Source organism: Amblyomma mixtum, chromosome 2 (genome assembly GCF_055824585.1).
Source record: "Amblyomma mixtum isolate Tamu chromosome 2, ASM5582458v1, whole genome shotgun sequence".
Classification (NCBI taxonomy): domain Eukaryota; kingdom Metazoa; phylum Arthropoda; class Arachnida; order Ixodida; family Ixodidae; genus Amblyomma; species Amblyomma mixtum.
In genome coordinates, this window is record NC_143013.1 from 78,027,648 (window position 1) to 78,048,438 (window position 20,791).

General features: G+C 46.3%; 1 protein-coding gene across 1 annotated transcript in view; it reads left to right on the forward strand.

The window, feature by feature from the left end:
* LOC149359809 (cadherin-like and PC-esterase domain-containing protein 1) overlaps nucleotides 1–20,791 on the forward strand; it is a 212,888-nt gene that overhangs the window by 42,734 nt on the left and 149,363 nt on the right. Inside the window, exon 2 of the mRNA XM_089571913.1 lies at nucleotides 5,978–6,121. Within this exon, the coding sequence (XP_089428039.1) occupies nucleotides 6,098–6,121 (24 nt within the window). The 5' untranslated portion in view covers nucleotides 5,978–6,097. The remainder of the gene's footprint in view (nucleotides 1–5,977; nucleotides 6,122–20,791) is intronic.

Below are 20,791 nucleotides of genomic sequence, written 5' to 3' on the forward strand. Positions count from 1 at the left end.
AGAAAGAAAGAAAGAAAGAAAGAAAGAAAGAATGAAATGGGAATGTTTCAGCTTTGGTGTATTACCGCTATTGCTAGTTCTCGCTTCAGAAGTGGAATGACCTTCCCTGGAGAGTGGTGTCCAGTTCCGTTTATATTTCCTTTTAATCCTGCAGCAGTTCTTGTTTTCGCTTATTTAAGCACGTTTTCTTTGTACCATGTTTCTTTTTCCCCCATTATTAAGTCCCTAGACTGTTATCTTACGTTCAGCACTAACACTTTTTGTTATTTTACGGTATTTGTCTCCGTATTTTTTTGCAAGCACCTGCGCTCTCTTTTCACTCCGCGGTCATTCGCTTGTCTACAGCACAGGCAGCAATAGTTAGCCGCCGCTGCTTCGCCCTCCACGCCCGTCGCCCGTGCCGGTGCGTATCGATTCTCGCCGAGGCAAGGTTTTTCGAGAGCGGCACGCGGCGGCGGCGGGATGTTTGCAGGCGGCCGCCGCCTAGGTTTGTTTCAAGACTCGGCTATCGAACTGCCTGCCAGCTGTGTTTGGATTTTGCGTTCTTTCCTTTTTATTATTTTTTGAGGGGGAGGGTGGTGCGCTCTCACGCGAGAGTCGCATTGGTTGCTATTTACAGCGAGCAACCATCGATTGGGAGGCGCACTATGAAGAAAAAAGCGAGATAAAACTTATTGTAGCACGGGGCTCGGCGTTTTGGAAAGGGAGAGGGGAAGGGTGGCGGCTGAAGATGTTTCCACGTGATTCGAGCGGCGGCGAAGGCTCTGCTCAGAAACTTTGGAGGTGCCTGTCGCGGAGATTCAGTGCTGGCGCGGACCTCGTAATCTTATTAGGAGGGACGTTGGACGTCGCTCGGAACCTGGTGTCAATAAGGATCCCTCGCCTGAAGAGCGAACGTTCGCGCATTTCTTAAAGATGTCTACACGGAATTTTCTTGTCAGCGCGAGCAACGATACGTCAGAAGTTTTTTGTCATATTTTCGTAATCTTTCTGAGAACTTCGAATTTTATTGAAATAAAGTGTGCTGCCGGTAGAAGCCACGAGGCTGTTTTGACGACAGTGCTAGAGAGCGTACTGTACGTGAATGTTACAACAAACACAGAGAACGATTTCTGCATTGACCAGCTCGCGCGTTGATGTCAGTTGTCACAGAAGATAGAGTTGTCACTAGAATAGCGTGAATCTATCGGGACTCTTGAGGGCTTGGAAACGTTTATTATATCGATTATTTACTGCATACGTGAACCATCTGGGATTGTTAACGTGACTGGCCTACACGAAGCAACCACAAATTGACTTCATGTTTCTTAAGCCCGCTTGAACCCGATCCTACGGTACCTTGCGTAACCCGTCCGCTTGCATGAGGTGGGTCCTCTTTTAGACGAGCCCTATTTGCTGCAAGTTCTCCTGTATCAATTCGCGCCATTGTACGTTCGAGAGCTCGTGTACAGTGCGTTACACGAGTTGACGCAATAACTTCTCGTTGTCGGCTACTTTCCGAAGTTTGGTAGGCGCTCCGACTTCTATCATTTCAAAAACACACAAAACCAGGCCCTTCAAGAAAGGCGTCAATATGTTCTCAAGCGAATGACTTTTGAGACGCTCAGGTAGCTCTGCGAAATAATTTCGTTCTGAACGGAGTTGCATAAGCGTTGAATCCAAACGGAGAAAATTTCAGGGAGCATACATGGGAGTAATAAAGAACACTACAGGCGTTTCTCAGTCCTCGACACACAGAAATGACACCGAAGGGTTCATCTGCGGTGGCCATTCCTCGGAGGTACGTCAAGCAGGACGACTCGTATAGTGAAGCGAACCGTCGGGGAAAACGCGGTCATCCGAATGCCGTTCCGGCAGCCTTTCCCCCTCATGCCCCGTCTGCCGTCCCCATTCGAGGTCCGTCTCCTGACGACGCATAAACGGGACGCTGAAGACCAAGCAGCGCTAGACTGCGCTGACTGTGCTGCCCATTGAGGCACGCGCGTCGTAAGGGCCGCCTATTGATCGCTTCATCGCGGAGGCAATCATCTCGCAAGCCCCAGTGGTGGTCGTCGAGCCCGACGCTTTGCTGTGTCGTCATCGGGCTCTCGTTGCGCCCCGTGTATTGTACGACGGCCAGCGATGTCGTCGACTCACCCGGCCCCGACGAGCACCCTCCAGACCTGCTTTGGGTGTCATAGAGACATGCTCCACAATGTGAGAGGGTGGTGAAGAGAGGATGCATTGGAAGCATTCCTCGCGAGTATTGCGCACCCGAGAGAAGATGTTGGGAGGCAAAGGAGGCTTTTGATGAACCTGGCGTAAAGCTGAAAGCCCTTTTCGAGGCTGCGCTGATATCCGAACCTCGTACTAAGGGCACACTGAAACACTGAAAATGGAGTTCGCTGTTGGCTTGTAGGGTCTTGCGCAATGTGAAGTACAAGGCTGAAGAATCTCCTAAGTTTTACTGCACATAAGCGTTTATTCCCTTCCATCCAATCGAGTCGGCATTCTGCAAAGCTGCACCTGAATGCTGCAAAGCTGCACCTGCAAGAATGCACCTGAGATGGCAGGTGCTGCTATCGGTGGGGTTTGTGCACCCAGGTTGCACCTCCCGAGCGACCAATCATTAATTCAACTGCCACCTGCCATGGTGGGCAGTTTGCTCACTATCCGATGGGCAGGTTGTAATGACGCCGCAAAGTCACGTGACGTATACGTGGCCAACCTGCCTACTAGGTTGCTCAGTTGCTATCAGGACACCGCCTTCCAGAGTCATGCTCGTGATTTTCCGCTCACTACGCCTACGCCAACAACACCGACACCGGATTTTCTGAACAGCGGGGCTTTTAACGCTGTCGCGTTAACAACTATATCAATCACGACATGCAGCTCCGAACGTCAAAAACACTCAATAGAGCGCGCCGTTGGAGCCATTATAGACGTGTGTCAATCGTTAGACCTAAAGCTAAACACCACGGAACTCAATCATTCCACCTTTTGTCTTAATCCCACGTTTACTGTGATTGAGCACTTCTAGCCTGCAGATTCGCTCAATGGTGCTTTCTTCTTGCTTTTAACGCTAATAATATATATTAGGATGTTTTAACTGGTGTTTATCACAATCTTCGTTAAAAAGGTGAATTAAACTAAATCATATATATTTTTATTCTCTCCATCGAGACCCCTTTGGCATCAAAGAGCGTTGTCGGCTAGTTCGGAGCAGTGTTTGGAGCAACATGCCATTATTACAACGAGCAACCCACTTCTGAACCAGCTCCAACCATCGCCTGCGGCCCTCGTCGGCAGCCGGAGAATATTACTCTTGGAAACGAAAAAAGGAAAGCTCTTTTTCGCCCTAAATTTGCGCTGAAGCAGCTATAGACACAAGCACGTTCGGCACAGTGCGGAAGCAACGTCCCTCTCCCCATCGTTCGAACTCGGAGCATCAGATATATACGTATATGTAAGCGTAACGAGATACAAAAAACCCTCGGGCGTATACACTTCATCCATCAGCGCTCACCACACGCTCACAAACACTACCACACGCTGGGTGACCCTCCTAGTCTTTTGTTCTCTGCTCCGGTTCCGGAAGACATCCAATTTATTTTATGCTGCAGCCTCTCGACAGACATGATGAGGTTGAAGGGAGGGGGTCAAGGGGAGGGGAACGGGGAAGGGCAAGAGAGTGAAGGGTAAAACATCGGACGGCTGAGAGGGCAGGAGAACAGGGGAGGAGGGCAGCCCAAAAAAAAGAATGCCTGAACCCTCTCCTCCACTCTTGTCGCTGTGCTCTTGAAGCCTCTTGGCGCCTTTTCGCGTTCTCTCTCTCTTCCTTCTCTCCCACCTCTCCGCGTTGCCCTTTTTCTCCCGTCATACCCGAAGTCCTTGTCTCGCTGAGGGCCAAGGAACAAACGACGACGTCGGCCTGCACTTGTCTCGAGTCGACCGAGGTCGTCGGCGCCGTCGTCGTCTCAAAGTCGAGAGTGCCACTTCTTGCAAGCCGCTAGCGCTCAATCCACTCCCGACTTCGCCTGCTGTCATCGTAATGACGTACGCGCGCTAACAAGAATGTCACTGCTGCTTTCCCAGTCTGTCCCCTGCTTCCTCTTTGCTTCTACTCTTTCTAAACAAACCGCACCCTTCGCTTTTCTTTTCCTCCTCGCCACACTTCGAGTACTAGTACGCACACACGACTCTTCCTTCCGTGTTCTGCGCCTCAGCTTTTGTTTCTCGAACGGTATCCTCTCAAGCTTTAGTTATTTGCTTGAGGGGCTCGTGAGCCCTGGGCTTTCCCGCGATTTTCTCGCAAGGAGGCCGCGGGCTATCACGCAGGATGGAGACGTGGTTACTTACTTTTTAGAAACAGGAAGTTGCTAAGCCAAGGCTGCATCTCTTTCTGACATTATCAGCAGCTTGACGGTCTTTTGCAGCTTATGAACAGATAGTAAAATGGCAGTTTGGGCGAGTTGGTTAAGCATCTTGTAATAAAAACAGCGCAAGGACACAGGACGAGAACGGAGAGTAGACACACACGGCGCTGATCAGCGCCGTGTGTGTCTACTCTCCGTTCTCGTCCTGTGTCCTTGCGCTGTTTTTATTACAATATGAACAGATGCTGTGTTGACCCATCGATGCGTGCCCTGAGGCGTATGTTGAAAACATAGCGGCGCTTTTGTTTTTGGTGACTGTAAAATCTGTCGTACAGAGCAGGGAAGGAGGCGACTTTTCTTTGTTTCTTTAGTGGCATTGAAGCTAGTCTGCCCTTGTTACAACCACTGTGAGAGCCTGACATTTACACGATGCGCCAAAGTTATATTTAATAACTCTAGGGTTCCGGTTATGATACAATTTAAGCCGTGACATTTGCTTTTCTTATGCATAGGTACGTCCACTCATGAGGGAGTATTTTCTCTCAAATATAACTGGGATTTTATAATGCAGATGGAAGAAAAATGCGCACTTTATTGCTCTGAAGCTGAAATCAAGAAAAAAGTACAGTCGCCAATTTACGTGAAATTATAATTTAAGTCCAAAGTTGTATTCCTTTTATGCACAACCATCGAAACCTGATGCATTTTTTTAATTCAGGTGCTTCATGACGACAGCAACGTAGTAGCATAACAAAAATAACGACGAAAATTCTCAAGACCTTTTGGGTTGCTTAGAAAGGACAAATCTTTCATTTTTTATTCTGTTCAATAGTGTGCCTGTAACTAACAACCAGAGCCTTGAAGGACTCATGCAAATATTGAAAAACTTTCTAATGCTACATAATTTGAGGCATTTGTTTCATCCGCTCTCGGCGCTCTAAAAGTGCAGGGTGCAAAATTATAGGATTTTTTTCATTCCGCAGCTACAGACCTTCAAGGAGAGGAGGATATTATACTGAGAATTTGATATTTGTGAAATCTTTTGCAAGAAAGTAAAGGCGTTAATAAAAATTCAGTCCAAGATTTAGTTGCTTTTCATTCACACATAACTGGCTTCACCAAATTCGCTGTAGCTTTTGCTTGCCGGTGATCTTTCTACGTGCATGGTACGTCTACATAGGAAAGCGGGACATGAGCAATAACTTGATGCTCTCGTAGCATTTTTCGCTGACCAAGATAGCCTTCTGCTCTAGAGCAATTTGTTAGGTTTCATCTGTTCACTGTTAAGCTCCGGCATAGACAAAACTCGTTTTCGGGAACCTTGGCGGAGGTAGCATTCAGAGTTATTTAACTGTATGTATATCTCATTCAATAACACGTATAAAGTAATGCTTAAATTCAGAGAGTTCCACGTGAAGGAGTCTGTTGGCTAGATGGCTCTCACTTTATTAATTAAAACTTTAGTTTTACCGATCTTTAGTATTACGGTTTTGGTGCGGGAGAATAAAAAAAATTGAAGATAGTCTCTTGTATGCTTTTCCAGTCGCCTAAGCAAAAACCCATTTGACAGCATCTGTATCGCTGCTAAACTTTTCTGGAAGTAAAAATGTCTTTATTTGCAGCGGTCATCTGGAATCCAACGAGAAAGGAAGGCACCATGAGGAAGCGTCAGCGTTGCCGGCTTATAAAAAGGTGTCACACAACCACCGTCTTCAACATCGGCGGCTGAACAACCTGGCGGCATGAGGCGAGGCTTCTTCAGGATGGTGAGCACTGGCGCAGTTATGCTTTCTCGCTTTCTTTTAAACACTAACTAAAAGAGTTAAAGTGAAAGAGATAAAAAAAGTCATTTTAAACGACAGCTTTTAAGGCTGTGTTTTCTGTTTCTGCGGCGTCGGTGTCGTATTCGTAATAGACTAGGTGAAACGTGTCACGCTAATTGATCGGAACGAAGTGACGTCATGCGTGACGTCATGACAGCCCACCTAGCTGATCCGATTAGTTAGAATGCCAATCACTTTGTGGTCCGAGCACAAAGGCGTCTCTCGTTATTTATTAATTAATTTATTTATTTACAATATTGTTAAGCCTTGCAGGCTGCTGAAGAGTAGGAAAAAACACATCAGATACATTTACACCAAAAGAATTTCTAGCCTGTGCTGAAACATTTCAGCTGAGTGACACCCTGTGATCACACTGGCATCGAGTCTGTTCCGTTCAACAGCGGTTCGAATGAGACACGAAAATTTAAATGTGTCTACTTGGTGTGTAGGACTGAACGGTATGGGGCTGATTTTTATGGAATATTCGTACTGAAGGAATTTCAGCCGCACTATTTTAGAGCGCTGCTCTTAGGCGCCCGTTTCTGCGTTTCGCGGCATCGCCGTCGCCATCGCCGTTGTCCGTTGTAACAAGGGAGGGTAAAAGCGCAACCTGCCCCCCTCCTTAGCAAGAAACAAAACAAAAAAAAAAACAGCGCTCCGCGGATGGCTCTCGCCGGCGTGCGTCGTAAAACGGCAGAGAAGGAACCCCTCTAGAGTGATTAGCCTTGTGTGTGTGGCTGCCCCCTCTCCCACCGCTCGCCGATGCGGTGCGCTGGGGATTGCCGTCGATTATTCTAGACTGTCCGAGTCGTTTCTACGCGATGTTGACGGAGAGGGTGTAGGCTTGCATGCGCTAAGAGATGCCCTACACCTCTTCACTTGCGCGACGGCGGCGGCGCCACGACAGAAAGTTCCAGGTGCTCCTCGAAGCCACTCCCGGCCTTTGACTAGAGAGGACGCGCGCCCAGCGCGAGAAGGAGAAGGAGGCTGCACAGCCGACACTGTGTGTATGTGCACGCCTGTCTTAGCGCGAAAAAAAGACAGACATGGAGCGAGCCTGTATAAGAAAAGCGTTGACCGCCCGAGCCACCGTTTAAGCGGCAGTAAACAAATTGTGTTTTGTTTGTTTGTCTCCCTCTTTCGTGGTACTGCACTTTAAGTGCAATAATTCTTTTGTATTGTAATCTCTCTCAAGTGTAACTTTACTGTTAGTTGAGTGTTTCTTGAAGAAGAAAAATGTGTGAAAAATAAAAAGCTTTCTGTAATTGTACATACATGTCTTTCTCGCATTCTTTGCCTCGATCTATCGAAAAGCTGACACAGCTGATGAGCTGCGGTCAAATTTCGCATTAGGAAATAACCTAATCGTCTGCAATTTTTTCTTCGTAGAAACGAAAGCGGTAGATCAGCCCCTCATATGAATGGGTGCCTCTATATCTATATGGATGGTCATGGATAGGTGTATAAGTGGAAGTGCATGGCCATGCGCGTTTAGTACGGGAACATTCTGAACCAAACTGTCATTTCACACCACCTAAACTGTCGCTGAAATTCGCATTATCGCAACAGTAAACGTCTGGTCAATTTTGTACTCTAACACAAAAATATTTAGTCATCACAAAAAAAAAGAGAGGGGCTAAATGGTAATTGTGGTTATAGGTGACAAATTTCAACACAGAAACCTAAAGTGCGAGTGAACAAAAAAATACAATAAAATCGCAGAATGTGTACTAACGTATCCATTATTTAGCAGCACCGGTAGCAGCTTACGTTGCCGAAAATTTAGTTATCTAGACAAAGAATGCAAAGCAGCTGCGTTTGTTGCTGTATAGCACATCACGCCAATGCAACCACCACTTGTTTGGTACGCCTTTCTTGACACCACATAAAGTGCGTAGCGTCGCTTGTTCATTTTCAGAAGCAAGTCTCAAATTTTGCATTCAAGTATAGGGTTGCAATGGAATGTCTATTGCCTTGCGTATCTTATCTTATGCGTATCTTACCATCGTTCATTTGTGACCAACAAAGAATAGAATAATTGCCATCGACATCCACCTGGAAAGTGAGTGGTGGGGGCCTAGTGGTTTGAGCATTCTCGTCTTATGCGGGAGGTGTGGAGTTCAATCCCTAGTGCCACCGCTTTCCCACCTGTGATACAATGCGCACAAGCATATGCTTGGCTTGGTGCTCGGCTTCTTTAAGGTGAAATGCTTGGAAAATGGGTCTTTTACCCCACCTTGAGTAGGCGAAAACACCTCATTTCATGGCGCTCGTTGTCCGCAAATTCCCCTGTGCTATAAAAGAAATCATCATCGTCATCGTCGTCGTAGTCTTCGTCATCATCATCATCATTACCTGAGCATTGCCGGGCGGTTTACCCTAACAGCCTTTGAGTAACCTCGCTAATCTAAGGAATGGGTGGCAAGTACGCAAGAACCGAAAGGGGTTATAAAATGCATTGCACTCGCATGCGTGACCAGTGTCGCTTTCGTTCGCGTGTGTAACAACATACGCGTTGGAGCTTATGTTTTAGGATGGGAACGCTGGAATATACACGCTCCTGCGGGCGCTCGCTTTTTCATGCACGAGTGCTGGTGCTTTATTCAGCAAAGCTGGCTTCTCCGCACTAAGAGTGTTACTGCTGCGAAGCACGCTATCCAGGGGGGTGTCTCGAATTTCCGGGCGTGCCTCTGAAGGGAAGGGTGAGGTCACTTTGGCCATGAAAAATGGCGGCCACTTTGGCTCCGGTTGGAGGGTGCCTAATAGAAGCGAATAGATGGCATGAAAAAAAAAAGAAGAAAGGGGCACTCATGCAGTCTGGCAGGCGCCGCAAGAGGCCACTTTGGGCCGTAAGTAGGCCACTTGTCCGTCGGTCCATGAATGTATTCTGGAGATATTTATCTTTTTTTCTCAGGAAAAGACAGTTCGCTTTCTTTCTACCTTTCTGCGCCTAGAACAACGTTCAAACGGCTATGTTCATTTTTTTGCTCAATACAAATAAAAATGGAACGACTGTAATTTCCAACTTGCAGAATCTGAGAGTTTCGACTATAGACAAAACGTTTTATGTTATGTGGATTGTGGCTTGTTTCTTGCCGTTCCCATTTTTGGTCTCACTAGAAAAAGGATGCTATCAGCAAGGTTAAGTTGCACTGCTGGGAAACTGTTAGGCTCGGTTATAAATCAAGTTAACCAAGGTAATAATAACCTTAGAACATCGCTCGCCTGTACGCAGTTATTTGTTTTTAAATGCTGAAGGCATGTCACATAAACCACCAAAAGTTGGCAAAGCAAGAGCTTTCGAAACCGTGCGCTTTCGAATAGAAATACAAGCAGAAAAAAAAATAGAATGTCTTAGTTGGATGCGGTGATGCCTCCGACTTATATTTTGACAACTTTATGCAGACTCAGGGTAATAGCGTGTGCCATAACAATACCTGACATTGGTTAGCCTGCTTAATCCAGCGTCGATTGAGTCTTTACGTTGTGTCCTACCTCAATATCAGACCCATTTTTTTCTTCAGATGATGTTTTTCTCTCGCAGTACAACAAACGCAGGCAGACGAAAATGGAGCCCATTAGAGCGACTCTTCGTAGGATGGCGCATAAAATAGAAGATGAGCAATAGATAACACGAGAATGAAATTTTAAGCTTGTGTTAAACACCTACATTAACTGCCATTAATAAAACAGCTACGTTGTAAAGCAAAGATAAAACTTTAACACCGTGTTAGCGTTAAAGAGGTCTGTTATCTGCGTACATTGCGTGGTGTTTTCGCTGTGCAGTTAAAAAAGGGCTAGAAGCGAGATTGTGTGCTCTTGCATGCAACCTGTATTACATTGTTTTGTATGTATTAAACTGCATTACATGCGCATTACTTAGCCTGAGTATAAAGCATCAGTGATGCAAATTATTTCTACTGCGTCAACAGAAATGACAATCTAAAACTCAGCATTCGTATTTATGCTTCTGATTTACAATTGATGTTAACCTTTTTTTTCATCATTGAATTCAGTATAAATTAACCTGGCGTCTTCGATGGCTTCGAAGCAGTTCAAACCTAGGTAACGATCAAAAGGCATATACAAGGTCCCTCTCTTTCCCCATCCCCCTTTATTTCCTCCTCCGACCTCTGAAAAAGAAAAAAAAAACTTTCCTCTTAAGGTCATTTGAGCTTGCATCATTTTTTTTTACTCGAATACTTCGCGAAATGCCATTTTCCTACGCCCAGAGACGCTGACGCTTCACTGATCAAAGAAATAAAATAGCCTTTTCTGAAGGTTCGCAGGCCGGGGCCCCGCATTTCAGACAGCGTGCTCAAGCGTTCGTGGTTTTGTTTCAGAAATGTTCGGTCCTTTCGTCGTCGTAGCGTGGGCAAGCCGTGAGGCAACGCTGCCTTTCAAGCACGTCTTTCACGACGAAGACGAGTGCGTTTTCTTTGGGGCCCTCCTTGTTGTTCAAAGGCGCCGCTGTGTGGATACGAAAGCTCGATTCAAGGCACGTGTCTCTGTGAAACACGCGTGATGTCGATGCGGCGACGCCTCCTGCACTGGAGTCGCAGCCACCATTCAAACACGAATTCTCTTGCGCCGTTAGTAATCATTTAATTAACCTATACTTAAGTTTCTTTAGTTTATATAATGTAGCAAACGGACGACTCATCTGTGGTTTACGAATACCGAAAGGAAAAGAGATAAAAATGTAGAGCATGGATTTGGTTGCGTCATTTCGAAGAAGAAAACATACACTTGGTCTGAACGGATTTCGTAAATTTGGCTTCCATTGAATCCCATCAGACATATTTGCTTCCTTTCTTTTCTGGGCAAATACAATGAAGTTTTTCTAACCTTGCGGGTCAGCCGCCACTATTATGCACTTTATTCATCGTGGACCAGCAAGCAACGGCTGGTGGTATGTGGTATATAAGGCTCAATGTCCCAAAGAAACACATGGGCTATGAAAGAAACCGTAGTGGAAGGCTTCGGATTGATTTCTATCACCTAGGCGTTCTTAATGTGCCCTGACACGGCACTGCACAGGGGCAGTTTGCATCTCGCCTTCATTGAAATGATGCCACTACGTCCGGGATTTGATCTCGCGACCTTAGGCTCAACGGTCGAATGACATAGCCATTCAGCTACGGTGTCGGGTAGCAAACAGTGGCTCTGATAGCATTAATTTTTCATGGGAGTCATTCCGCGTGCATGCAGAAACTATGGACAAGCAGTTAAATACGCTTTAGTGTGCCAAATCGCAAAAAGAATCATTATGACGAGAAGTCTTACATCTTTTAATGGAAGAGGCGTGTCGGATAGTCGACCTGGACAAATGTGCTTGCGCAGAAAGAAGGCTACAAGGTACATCACAATATGTGCTTCGAGTAAGCACTCATTTAACTTGACGGTTGGAGCTAACATTCGTGAAGCGCTACCGTCACGACGCAAACCCCGCCTCTTGGACAGGAGATGAAAAGGACGCACTTCCACTCCGTTTCGCTAGTGCTAACGACAACCACCCCTTTCTCGTCACTCTACGCTCGCGCCAGCTTTTTCTTCCTTTCCTTATGGTCCCCCTAGTCCCTGGAGCGGGAAAAATCGGTGCCGAGTGCAAATGCGTGTCCGCTTTTCATGCCCAAAAGAGTGCGCCGCGCGAATTTCTCTCAGAAGTGGGGCTTCCGCCCACAATGCACCGCCTTACATGCAACGCGGAGAGCAGCCGCGCGTGCTAGCACGCGCACTATGTGCAAAGCGTGCCTGAAATGCGCTCGACGACGTCCGTGGCGAGAAGCAGGCGTGGGCGTTTACAAGTGTTCGAGCAAGAGGCGTGCCCTACACGGCACTAAATGTGAAATGGAGGCCCCCGCAAGCTACACACAGTCGTGACAAGTGTTTACCGTCGTAGGCACGCTTCGCGTTCTCTTCACTGCTGGGCGAAAAGATGTCATCTGTATTCACCTGGCTTTGCCAGGCAGGCCGAACTTTGAAACGTTATGGGACAAAAACTGACAAAAAGAACCTAAAACAACCTTTCGTTCCTGTCACGCAGCGAGGTAACTTCGCGCCGAAATCTGAGGACCGTGGATGCTGAAAAGGCGATGCATACACATATGCTTTGAGCAAGTGCAAGTCTGAAAAGCGTTACCGATCCGTTTCCACTGCGTGCACTCCGAACAATGGAGCGAACGTCTATTTCTCTAGGCGCCGAGCGTAGGCGGACGCGTTTACTTTGAAGATGCGTCTTTGTTCTGGACTGCGGGGACAAAAGCGAGGGGGGGGGGGGGGGGGGGGGATGTTATAACCACACCGCTGCGTGTTTGCGCACTCTGCGAAGAGTTGGCGTGGAGATGTCCGCTGCATGTCGCCCCGATCGGGCTCCGACAGCAGAAACTTTGGCAAGCGGGGATAACAAACTTTTTGCCCTTCTCTGCTTCCGAGCAGGCTCTTTGTATCAGCGAGACGGGTGCGGAAATTTCATGGAGGCCAGGCGGATATATACGTTCCGCCCTAAGTAAGCTAGTGCAAAAGGACGAGAGTAAAGGACTAACAAGGAAGGAAAAGAGAGGGAAAACAAGGGAGTAAGAGAAAGAGGGGAAACGGAGCTAAAAAACAGGGGCGCGGATGGCGAGGAGGGGTGAGCAGAGCATTCGGCTTCCCTCCGTCCGGGTCTCGCTGATCGCCTACAGAGCGGATATGTCTTGAGTTGTCAGGTCGCGTCACACAGCGGCGCCAACCGCGTTGTCGTGTGTGCGCGCACGTCGTCTGCTTTGAGAGCTCGCTCGCCTGGTTGTTTCCGGGCCGTTGGTTTCGACAGGAAAAGCGCTTCACCGTGAAGACGTCCCCTCGAGACAACTGTGGACGTGTTTGTACGTGTGTTCATGGGCATTTGTGTGGGTCCGTTGGCATGTGTATGTATGTATGTATGGTGTCTGTATCTGTATGTGTGTGTGGTGACGTGGGAGTTTTCCACCAGGGAGAGCCGCAGATAAATGGGAGGCGTCAAAGCGAACAGCTTTTTCTTCTTAGTTTTTGGCGCTGAATAGTATTTCCAGCGTTGACGCAGACGGCTTTCGCATTGTTTTTTCAAGTACCCTTTCTTTTCTGTGAGGTGGAGTTTGAACAAAACGGAATGATAACATTCAGGGCAGCGAACATGTATATTTTAGAGATAGAAGTTGTATTCTAAGAAAAAAAAAACATTAAAAACTTTGCTGAATGGTTTGGGAAAATGTCGTTGTTTCTGAATAACGCAGTCCTCTTGAAAGTTCCGCACGGCGTCGTGGGACGAGACCAGACTGAAGACGAGGCAACATCTGCTCTGTTAAAAACAAACGCAGACGTATTCCTTACATATCAGTGAGGGCAATGAATCTATTCGCAAAGAAACTTTGCAGCAGTGCTTTCAGTGGGCCTTTTAGGGGTTATCATAATGCAGTGCAAACTGGAATGGGTCCGAACATGGCTACTTAAAGCGGAAACTACTTACGGGTTTCTACACACCACAGACGTTGCTTCGAATGTTAATCCTGGCACCAGATAGGTGAGGTACACTGAAATTCATAGATATGCAAACCACACTGTCTGAGTAAGTTCAAACGACACCCCTTCGTTCGGTATAGGCACGAAATAAAAAGAAAGCAAAGACAGCGGTTCTATATCACACGGCCTCAAGAGTTGCAACTTCAGAATTCAGTAGACGTTGAGAATGAGCCGCCCAGGCAGACATTTCGTGCCACGAACTGGAAGTTTGTAGAAGCAATGCGGAAGAAAGGACATTGAAAAAAAAAAAAAAAAGAAGTTAAGATGGAGGATACTACTTCCAGAATTCGGCGCTCTGTTCTCCCATTTCCATACAGGAATTTAAAGTATGATAAAATCGGCCTGCCGTGCCACACCTAATCACGTTGGTTCAGTCAGCATGCGATGTGTAATATAAAACTCAGGTACGCAGTTCTCTGGCATGCTTTTATTTCTGTTGTGGATTTAATTTCCCAGAGTTGGCATTTTTGCAGTCTAATAGGAATGTCGCTGGATGCGACGAGGCGAGCTTTCGCAGCGATGTCGTACACACGACATGCATGATGCATACACACGGCGCATTTTTCAAATGAGAAAGAAGTAGCATACGTCTTTTTATGCACCCGCATTCATCTCAAGTTGCAAATAATGTCGAATTTCCTTAAATCATGACTACACGTGTTTGTCTCTTTTTTGTATTCGTGATCAGCATTCCAAAACCTCACAATTCGCTGAGTACGGTGAGCATAAGTTTAGAGGAGGTGAGTTGCTTTTGAAGTTTTGTTACATAATAGCAACCAAACTTTAGTCACTTTATAGGATGTTTCATTTCAGTCGTGCGGGGGGCAAGACAAAGCGAAACAAAATACGGAGGTTCAGAATTGGCAATATTCTGTCAACATTCTGTTCGTAAAACACGGATACCAAATCAACGTCTGCATCTATGAACTCGATTTCTTCTCTGCAGACCATTTTATGAAGTAGTTTCTTGCATTTGCGAGTGCTTCAGGATCTAAAATTTGTTTTGTCTTTTTGGCAATGGTTTTTCAGTGCAAAAAGTATCTTAAGTTACCTTTATGGTATTAAAGCAATTTTTGCTGAACGCATAATAACAAACAACAACGACAACGCTGACTCCCCAATTTATATCCGTGGATGTGCCAGGATAACTTGTGCTCCTAGCAAACGTTGCAGTCATATAAAAAATGTCAGTCTAGATATATTAAGATTCTCAGATCTCATAATTGCCTATGTGTAGTTCGCTTTCTAGTAAAGGCCAAGAAACAACAAAAGGTGCCAAAAATTTAATGCACACGTGGTGGGTTCTTTGGCTGAATATACTGCAACAACAACAGACGACCACAAAGACAATCATGTACCACCACTACTTAGCTCAGTAATCATGCGCGAACTAGAATATAAGAATATAGAGGCATTGGCGAATTATTTGAGCTGTCTGAAGTATGTGCAGGAATATAAGAAGTGAATTATTTTAACGGTCAGTCCCTGTAGTCCCACCGAGAATAGGTAAAGAAAAGTTCATGTGTGGTTATTTTTCGACTGAGCTCAGTAAACTGCAAGTGTTGCAACTGTTTCCAGTCGCATTTAACTACACAAAACAGTGTATTTACAAACTTTATGAAACTGGTTAAGAAAATTTTGAGTTGTTCCTTGAACTCATAAGCACGACTTGACAATTCCGCCACGCTCGACGCATTGAGTACATAGCAATTGCTTTCGAATGATATTTCGACGCGAATTCAAAGGCAGGGTTTGAGTTAGCCTTTCAGTTATGCTTCCAATAAGGGTGTTAAGCGCGCGGAGCCTGCTAAAATTAAAAAAAAAAAACGATTTCTAACTTTCGACCAACCTCGACCAACCTTCCGGAACATTATTCAGTGACTCACACGCTTTACCGCTCCTGAATAGGACCAGAATAACTCGGTTTTGCAAAGCAAGTGGAGAGTGGCCACACTCGGCTTCCTGGGAGTTTGCACTCACTAGCATTTCGCCGGTGAAAAACAATGTTGAAAGAGGAACTGAATTTTCCCAAGATAATATAGTTACTTAGCAGCAGTGAGGGAAAGTACGAAAGGTAGATGGTAAGTTTTATTGACGCTGGCACGTTTTACTTCCAGTTTTTCGTACCTCATCTGTGGCGAACGATTTCATCACTCCTGCCAGGTTATTTGAAACATTTGTTTTGATTTTCGTTTGAAGATTGGAAAAATAAGTACGGTTATTAGCTCCGCGAATTGCCGTACGTTCGTTACCAATAGAGACCTTTGCCATAAGTTTTGTTTCAAATACCATATGAGTCTTGTTTGCGTTCATGAGCCGGTTGGCGAATGAGCCTTTCTGGCTAAAGTACTCGCCGAAATAAGTTATTCATGCCATAAAGGGTCTTTCCCAGCAGTTTGCACAGCCGGAGCTCCTCAGAAAGTATCAGCACGGACGAACCCACAATGCCAACGAATTATTTACACATTTTGTCTGGAAATGCGCAATAATAAATGAACTTCAGAATTACCACCTTAGACGCAGCGCTTGCATTCAGTAACGACAGCGCCACCCTAGTTAACAGCTTATAATATTACTGGCGATATCCCAAGGCATTTCGGATATCCCCAGTGTGCTAAACTTCGCTGTCATTAGGTTATGCGAACAGCCGTCGAAAGTAGCCCACTGAGATTTATGCTGAACAAATAAGATAATAGGCTATAAAAAATTTAGAATGAAAGAAACATGAAGTTGGGATTAGTTTTGACTACATGGATAGCAGCTACAAAAAAAAAATACAGTGCGCATTGTTTGGGCGGAAACATTAAATAAATGAGAAATTTTTTTGACCCACCAATCTCTCAAAATGGTATCTTTCGTTAAATTTAATCCGTAATTATAAAAACAAGACAACATATAAGGCATATACATGTTTCATCTTGATATACAGAGTCATGTAAAACTACTTAAATAAAATGGTACATTTACGTTTTAGGTATAAGAATGTTTTATTCTATTAACAAAAGCAATAAAAACTATGATCGCGATTAAAATTCACAACACCGCAAATATTCGTCACAAGGCAATTATTCCAGTTCAGTCAAAAGAGAAGAAACAAAGCGAAAGCGAAAACACCAAAAATCGAAACTATTTACATACATCAGTTTCCGAGAAAACACGTGTTAAATGCTCCGCAAAATGCACGAGAAGTGTAGGGCTTACCCGGCGCCCTTTAATAATGCTTCGAGAGCGCAGATGGAACCAGAAAACCGGCAGCGCCTGTCAGAAAGCACTACGCAGCTAGCCTTTGTATGTTTGCCGCATATTCTTTTACGTGTTCGGTGAAAGTCGTTATCCTTACTAAAGGCGTTAGCATTCTTCAGCAAGCCGCGATGCGCAGTGCTTGATTGGTGGCCACAGTCAGCAAAGTTCGTATAATACAACAGTTCATATAACTCAGTTATATATCTATCATTATCACCCGTAGTGCTGACTTACTGATTCTGCCAATCTCGAAATACGGACGTGGCGCCTAAGCCTAGGAGGAAGGACGAAAAAAATTGCCAATCGCTTAGCACAGCTATGCCAGGATATACGTATAGCGAGAGGTATGGTATATCCCTGGTTATGTCTAGTTGTTTTGCTTATCGTCATGGCTACGTGTTAGACATTAAAGACGAGACAAGTGGAGAAGGCGGCACGTGTTATTCAACTTTATTGATTGCCAGAAAGCCGGCCCGGACAGTCTCTCTTTCGGTCGGAGACGAGCGGCGTCGGCGCGCGGCGCACCAGCTGCGCGACTGTGACGTCACTCGGCTCCTCGCGCATGCGCACAAGTGGCGCCGAAGGCCCACAGCGAAACGGCGAGACTACGGGTGTAGCTCTAGCTACAAAAGGATAGACTAAAAACTAGAATGGTTGCCCTATTGAGCCATAATCAGTGCCTGCTGAGACAACCAGGACTATAACCACAGCTGTGAAAAAAACGGCGTTAAGACGAGGAACAAAGAAAAGAGGGCAATAGGACCGGCGCTGACTATCAACTGAAAGCTTTATTAGAAAGAACACACAATATATACTCCATCCAATGTATATTGTCCCTCGTCTTAGCGCTGTTTTTTTCCCAGCAGTATGTACCAACTAGCTCAACTCTCCGTTTTACTAGAACCGCACGCTCACATAAATACCAACGGCAAGAGCTCATTTTAAAAGTTGAAGGGGACACGATAGCACAATGGGTTAATCTTCATATATGCAACAGATCATTCTCTGCTTTACATTTCTAGATCCCTGGGAGTCCTCATACAACTACAAAGGCGCAGTGGTGCAGCGGTTGTGAGATGCGCCACTGCCTTGTGATGGCAGGTGCTCCCAGCAGTGGGCCTTCTGCGGCCCAGGTTGCTCTTCCTGAGCGCCAAGTCATTAATTTAACTGTCACCTGCCACGGTGGGCAGTTCTCTCTCTATCTGGTGGGCGGGTTGTGATGACGTCGCAAGGTCACGTGACCTAGACGGCTCACCTGCCCCCTAGGTTGCTCTCTGTGGACGGCCTGCCGGAGCCATGCCCGTGATTTTAAGGCTAAAGCCTTTAATGCCTCATCGTTGTCGACAGAAGGTTGTCAGCAGAGCTGTCACGCTTTTCGGTTGGTCGAAATGGTTATGACGTCAGAGTGCGCGGATTCGAAGTAATGAGGTAGCCCACGGATGCCTGATGCCCATTTTGGAGCAGACGACAATTAATAAACTAGTTGTCGTCCGTTCCAACAGGGGGCGTAAGGCGTCCGTAGGTGACGACATTACATATCTCCTTACTGCGAACACAGCCATGGATACAGCCGAACTTATCGAAGCAGATAGACAGTCGTGCTAAAGAAGCAGTCAAAGACGGCAGTTCTTCTAAACTATACGGCAGTCAAAGTGTGTAGTTGTAATGTGTAGTCAAAGTGTGTAGTCAAGGAAAGCACTAGTACAGCCCACACAGTCTCGCAGTCATTGCCAAACCGTGTGCCAGGAAAGGCTTTCGCCTTGCAGCACTTTGGAGTGCCCCCTGAATTTTTTTCGCTCTTAAAGTCGACGACGCCGACACCGGATTTTACGCAGAACGGGGCTTTTAACGTTATCGCGTGAAAACTGAATTTTAAGAAATCTTTTCTCATTTTTTTTTCCGCTATTGTAGTGATCACAGTTTGAACAAGGCAAACCCGCATACATTCGTGTTCGTTGCGTAGCGCTGTAAACGAGCGAAAAACATATCGTTCCGCCGCTTACGAACTCTGCGTACGTCAGTGTACGCTATTTCGGTTCAGCGACAAAAAGAAAGGAAGTGGTACGAATTAGCTCGGGGAAACTTTGACACCGGTCAACAGCCGCGCTTGTTTTCTCGTCGACGCCGAAGGGAACGTCAGGGAAGCGCCATGAATTTTCCAGATGGGGCGTGGCGGGTTACTAGCGTTTCGGGCGGATCGCGGGCGCATCTGTCCGTGCAGAACATCAGACGCCCCGCTGCTCTTCGTGCATTAATGATCAGCCCACCGGAGAGCAGAGATTGAGAAAATCACGGTGCTCGCTTGCCCGGAAACTCGCAGCCGCGACTCCCTGTGCAGTGGACGGGAGTTGTGTGAGGGGTTTCTAGTTTCGGGCCCCAGAACCTTTTCCTTTTAAGGCTGCGCGAATACTCGAATTTTTGAAATATCGAACCAAAAACATACCTATTCGAACTCCTGAACGGATCAAATTATGTAGTTGAATTGAATAGAAAGTTGGCCCCGCCGCGGTGGCTCAGTGGTTACGGCGCTCGGCTCCTGGCCCGAAAGACGCGGGTTCGATCCCGGCCGCGGCGGCTGAATTTCGATGAAGACGAAATTCTGGAACCCCGTGTGCTGTGCGATGTCAGTGCACGTTAAGGAACCCCAGGTGGTCGAAATTTCCGGAGCCCTTCACTACGGCGTCCCTCATAGCCTGAGTTGATTTGGGACGTTAAACCCCAGTAAACTAAACCAAACCGGAATAGAAAGTTGATCGAGTTTGAGGCTGTTCGTCATGTTTTTGTAGGCGTGAACTTTACGAATACGAAGGCGTGTCCTGTGTCTCCTTTCTTCGTCTTCGTAAATTCACCATCCATAAAATTATCTTAAAGTATGCATGTTCACAATCTTCCGAAACGAATCAAATATACTCTAGACTTATGAAATTCTTTCTGAGTAATTGACGCGAAGTTAGAATAAGGAAAGCCGAAGTTTTTTCGACGCCTGTTTCGAAACCCAGAACGACTTCAAGGAGAAGGAAAACTTTTATTTCACCAATGATAGATTGGTAGTTGGTCGCCATACTATTCGGACGGTTTCCTTAGTACAGGACTACGGTGGTCGCCGCTATCTTGCACGTACGTGTGATTAACAGTTGCTGTGATTAACAGTTGCTGGGTGTGATTAACAGTTGTGGGTCTGTGCTAGACAGAGCAGCCTCCCAAGAGGAAAATGATGGTCTATTTGCGTGCTTACGCGAAATGCAAGTTAGGTATGCTAGGTGTTCTGATCAAGTCTTCACGGATGAAAGTTGTTCGGAGAGGGAGAGTGGGTTAATTCCCACATGTAAGGAATTAGCCATTTTCTACTTTATATTCATAGATCCCTCGACCGCTTCAGTTATTATAGGTGGGCAGCTTGCTTGGTCTCTGGAGACTGTCTGGTTTCGTGGCTTGAAGAGCCATTGCCATCAACCACTTTTCTTCCGGCTGGAGACCGCCTTCAAGACCCCTGGCCGCTTTTGATGCTTTATGTGCTGGCCAGCACACACAGTGTATTTCGCTGCATTCGCTTCCTGACGCGCCTGCCTAGTCTCAAGCACTCGCCTGCTCTTCTTCGGTGTTAGCGACGCGTTCTGAATCCCTGGCCACCTTCTCACCTTTATGTGCGGTTACCATTGGTTACATGAGCGAGAATGCCTTTCCCTTCACTCAGATGCTGCTTAGGCCGCAGGGCTACTGCGGCCGAGAAGTTGGAAGCGCAGAAATGCCGTATGAATGGCAGCGAGGGTGGCTATTCAGTCGCTAGAGAATTCTTCGTGCCAAACGTGGCACGAGACGCTACGGCGATAGCCG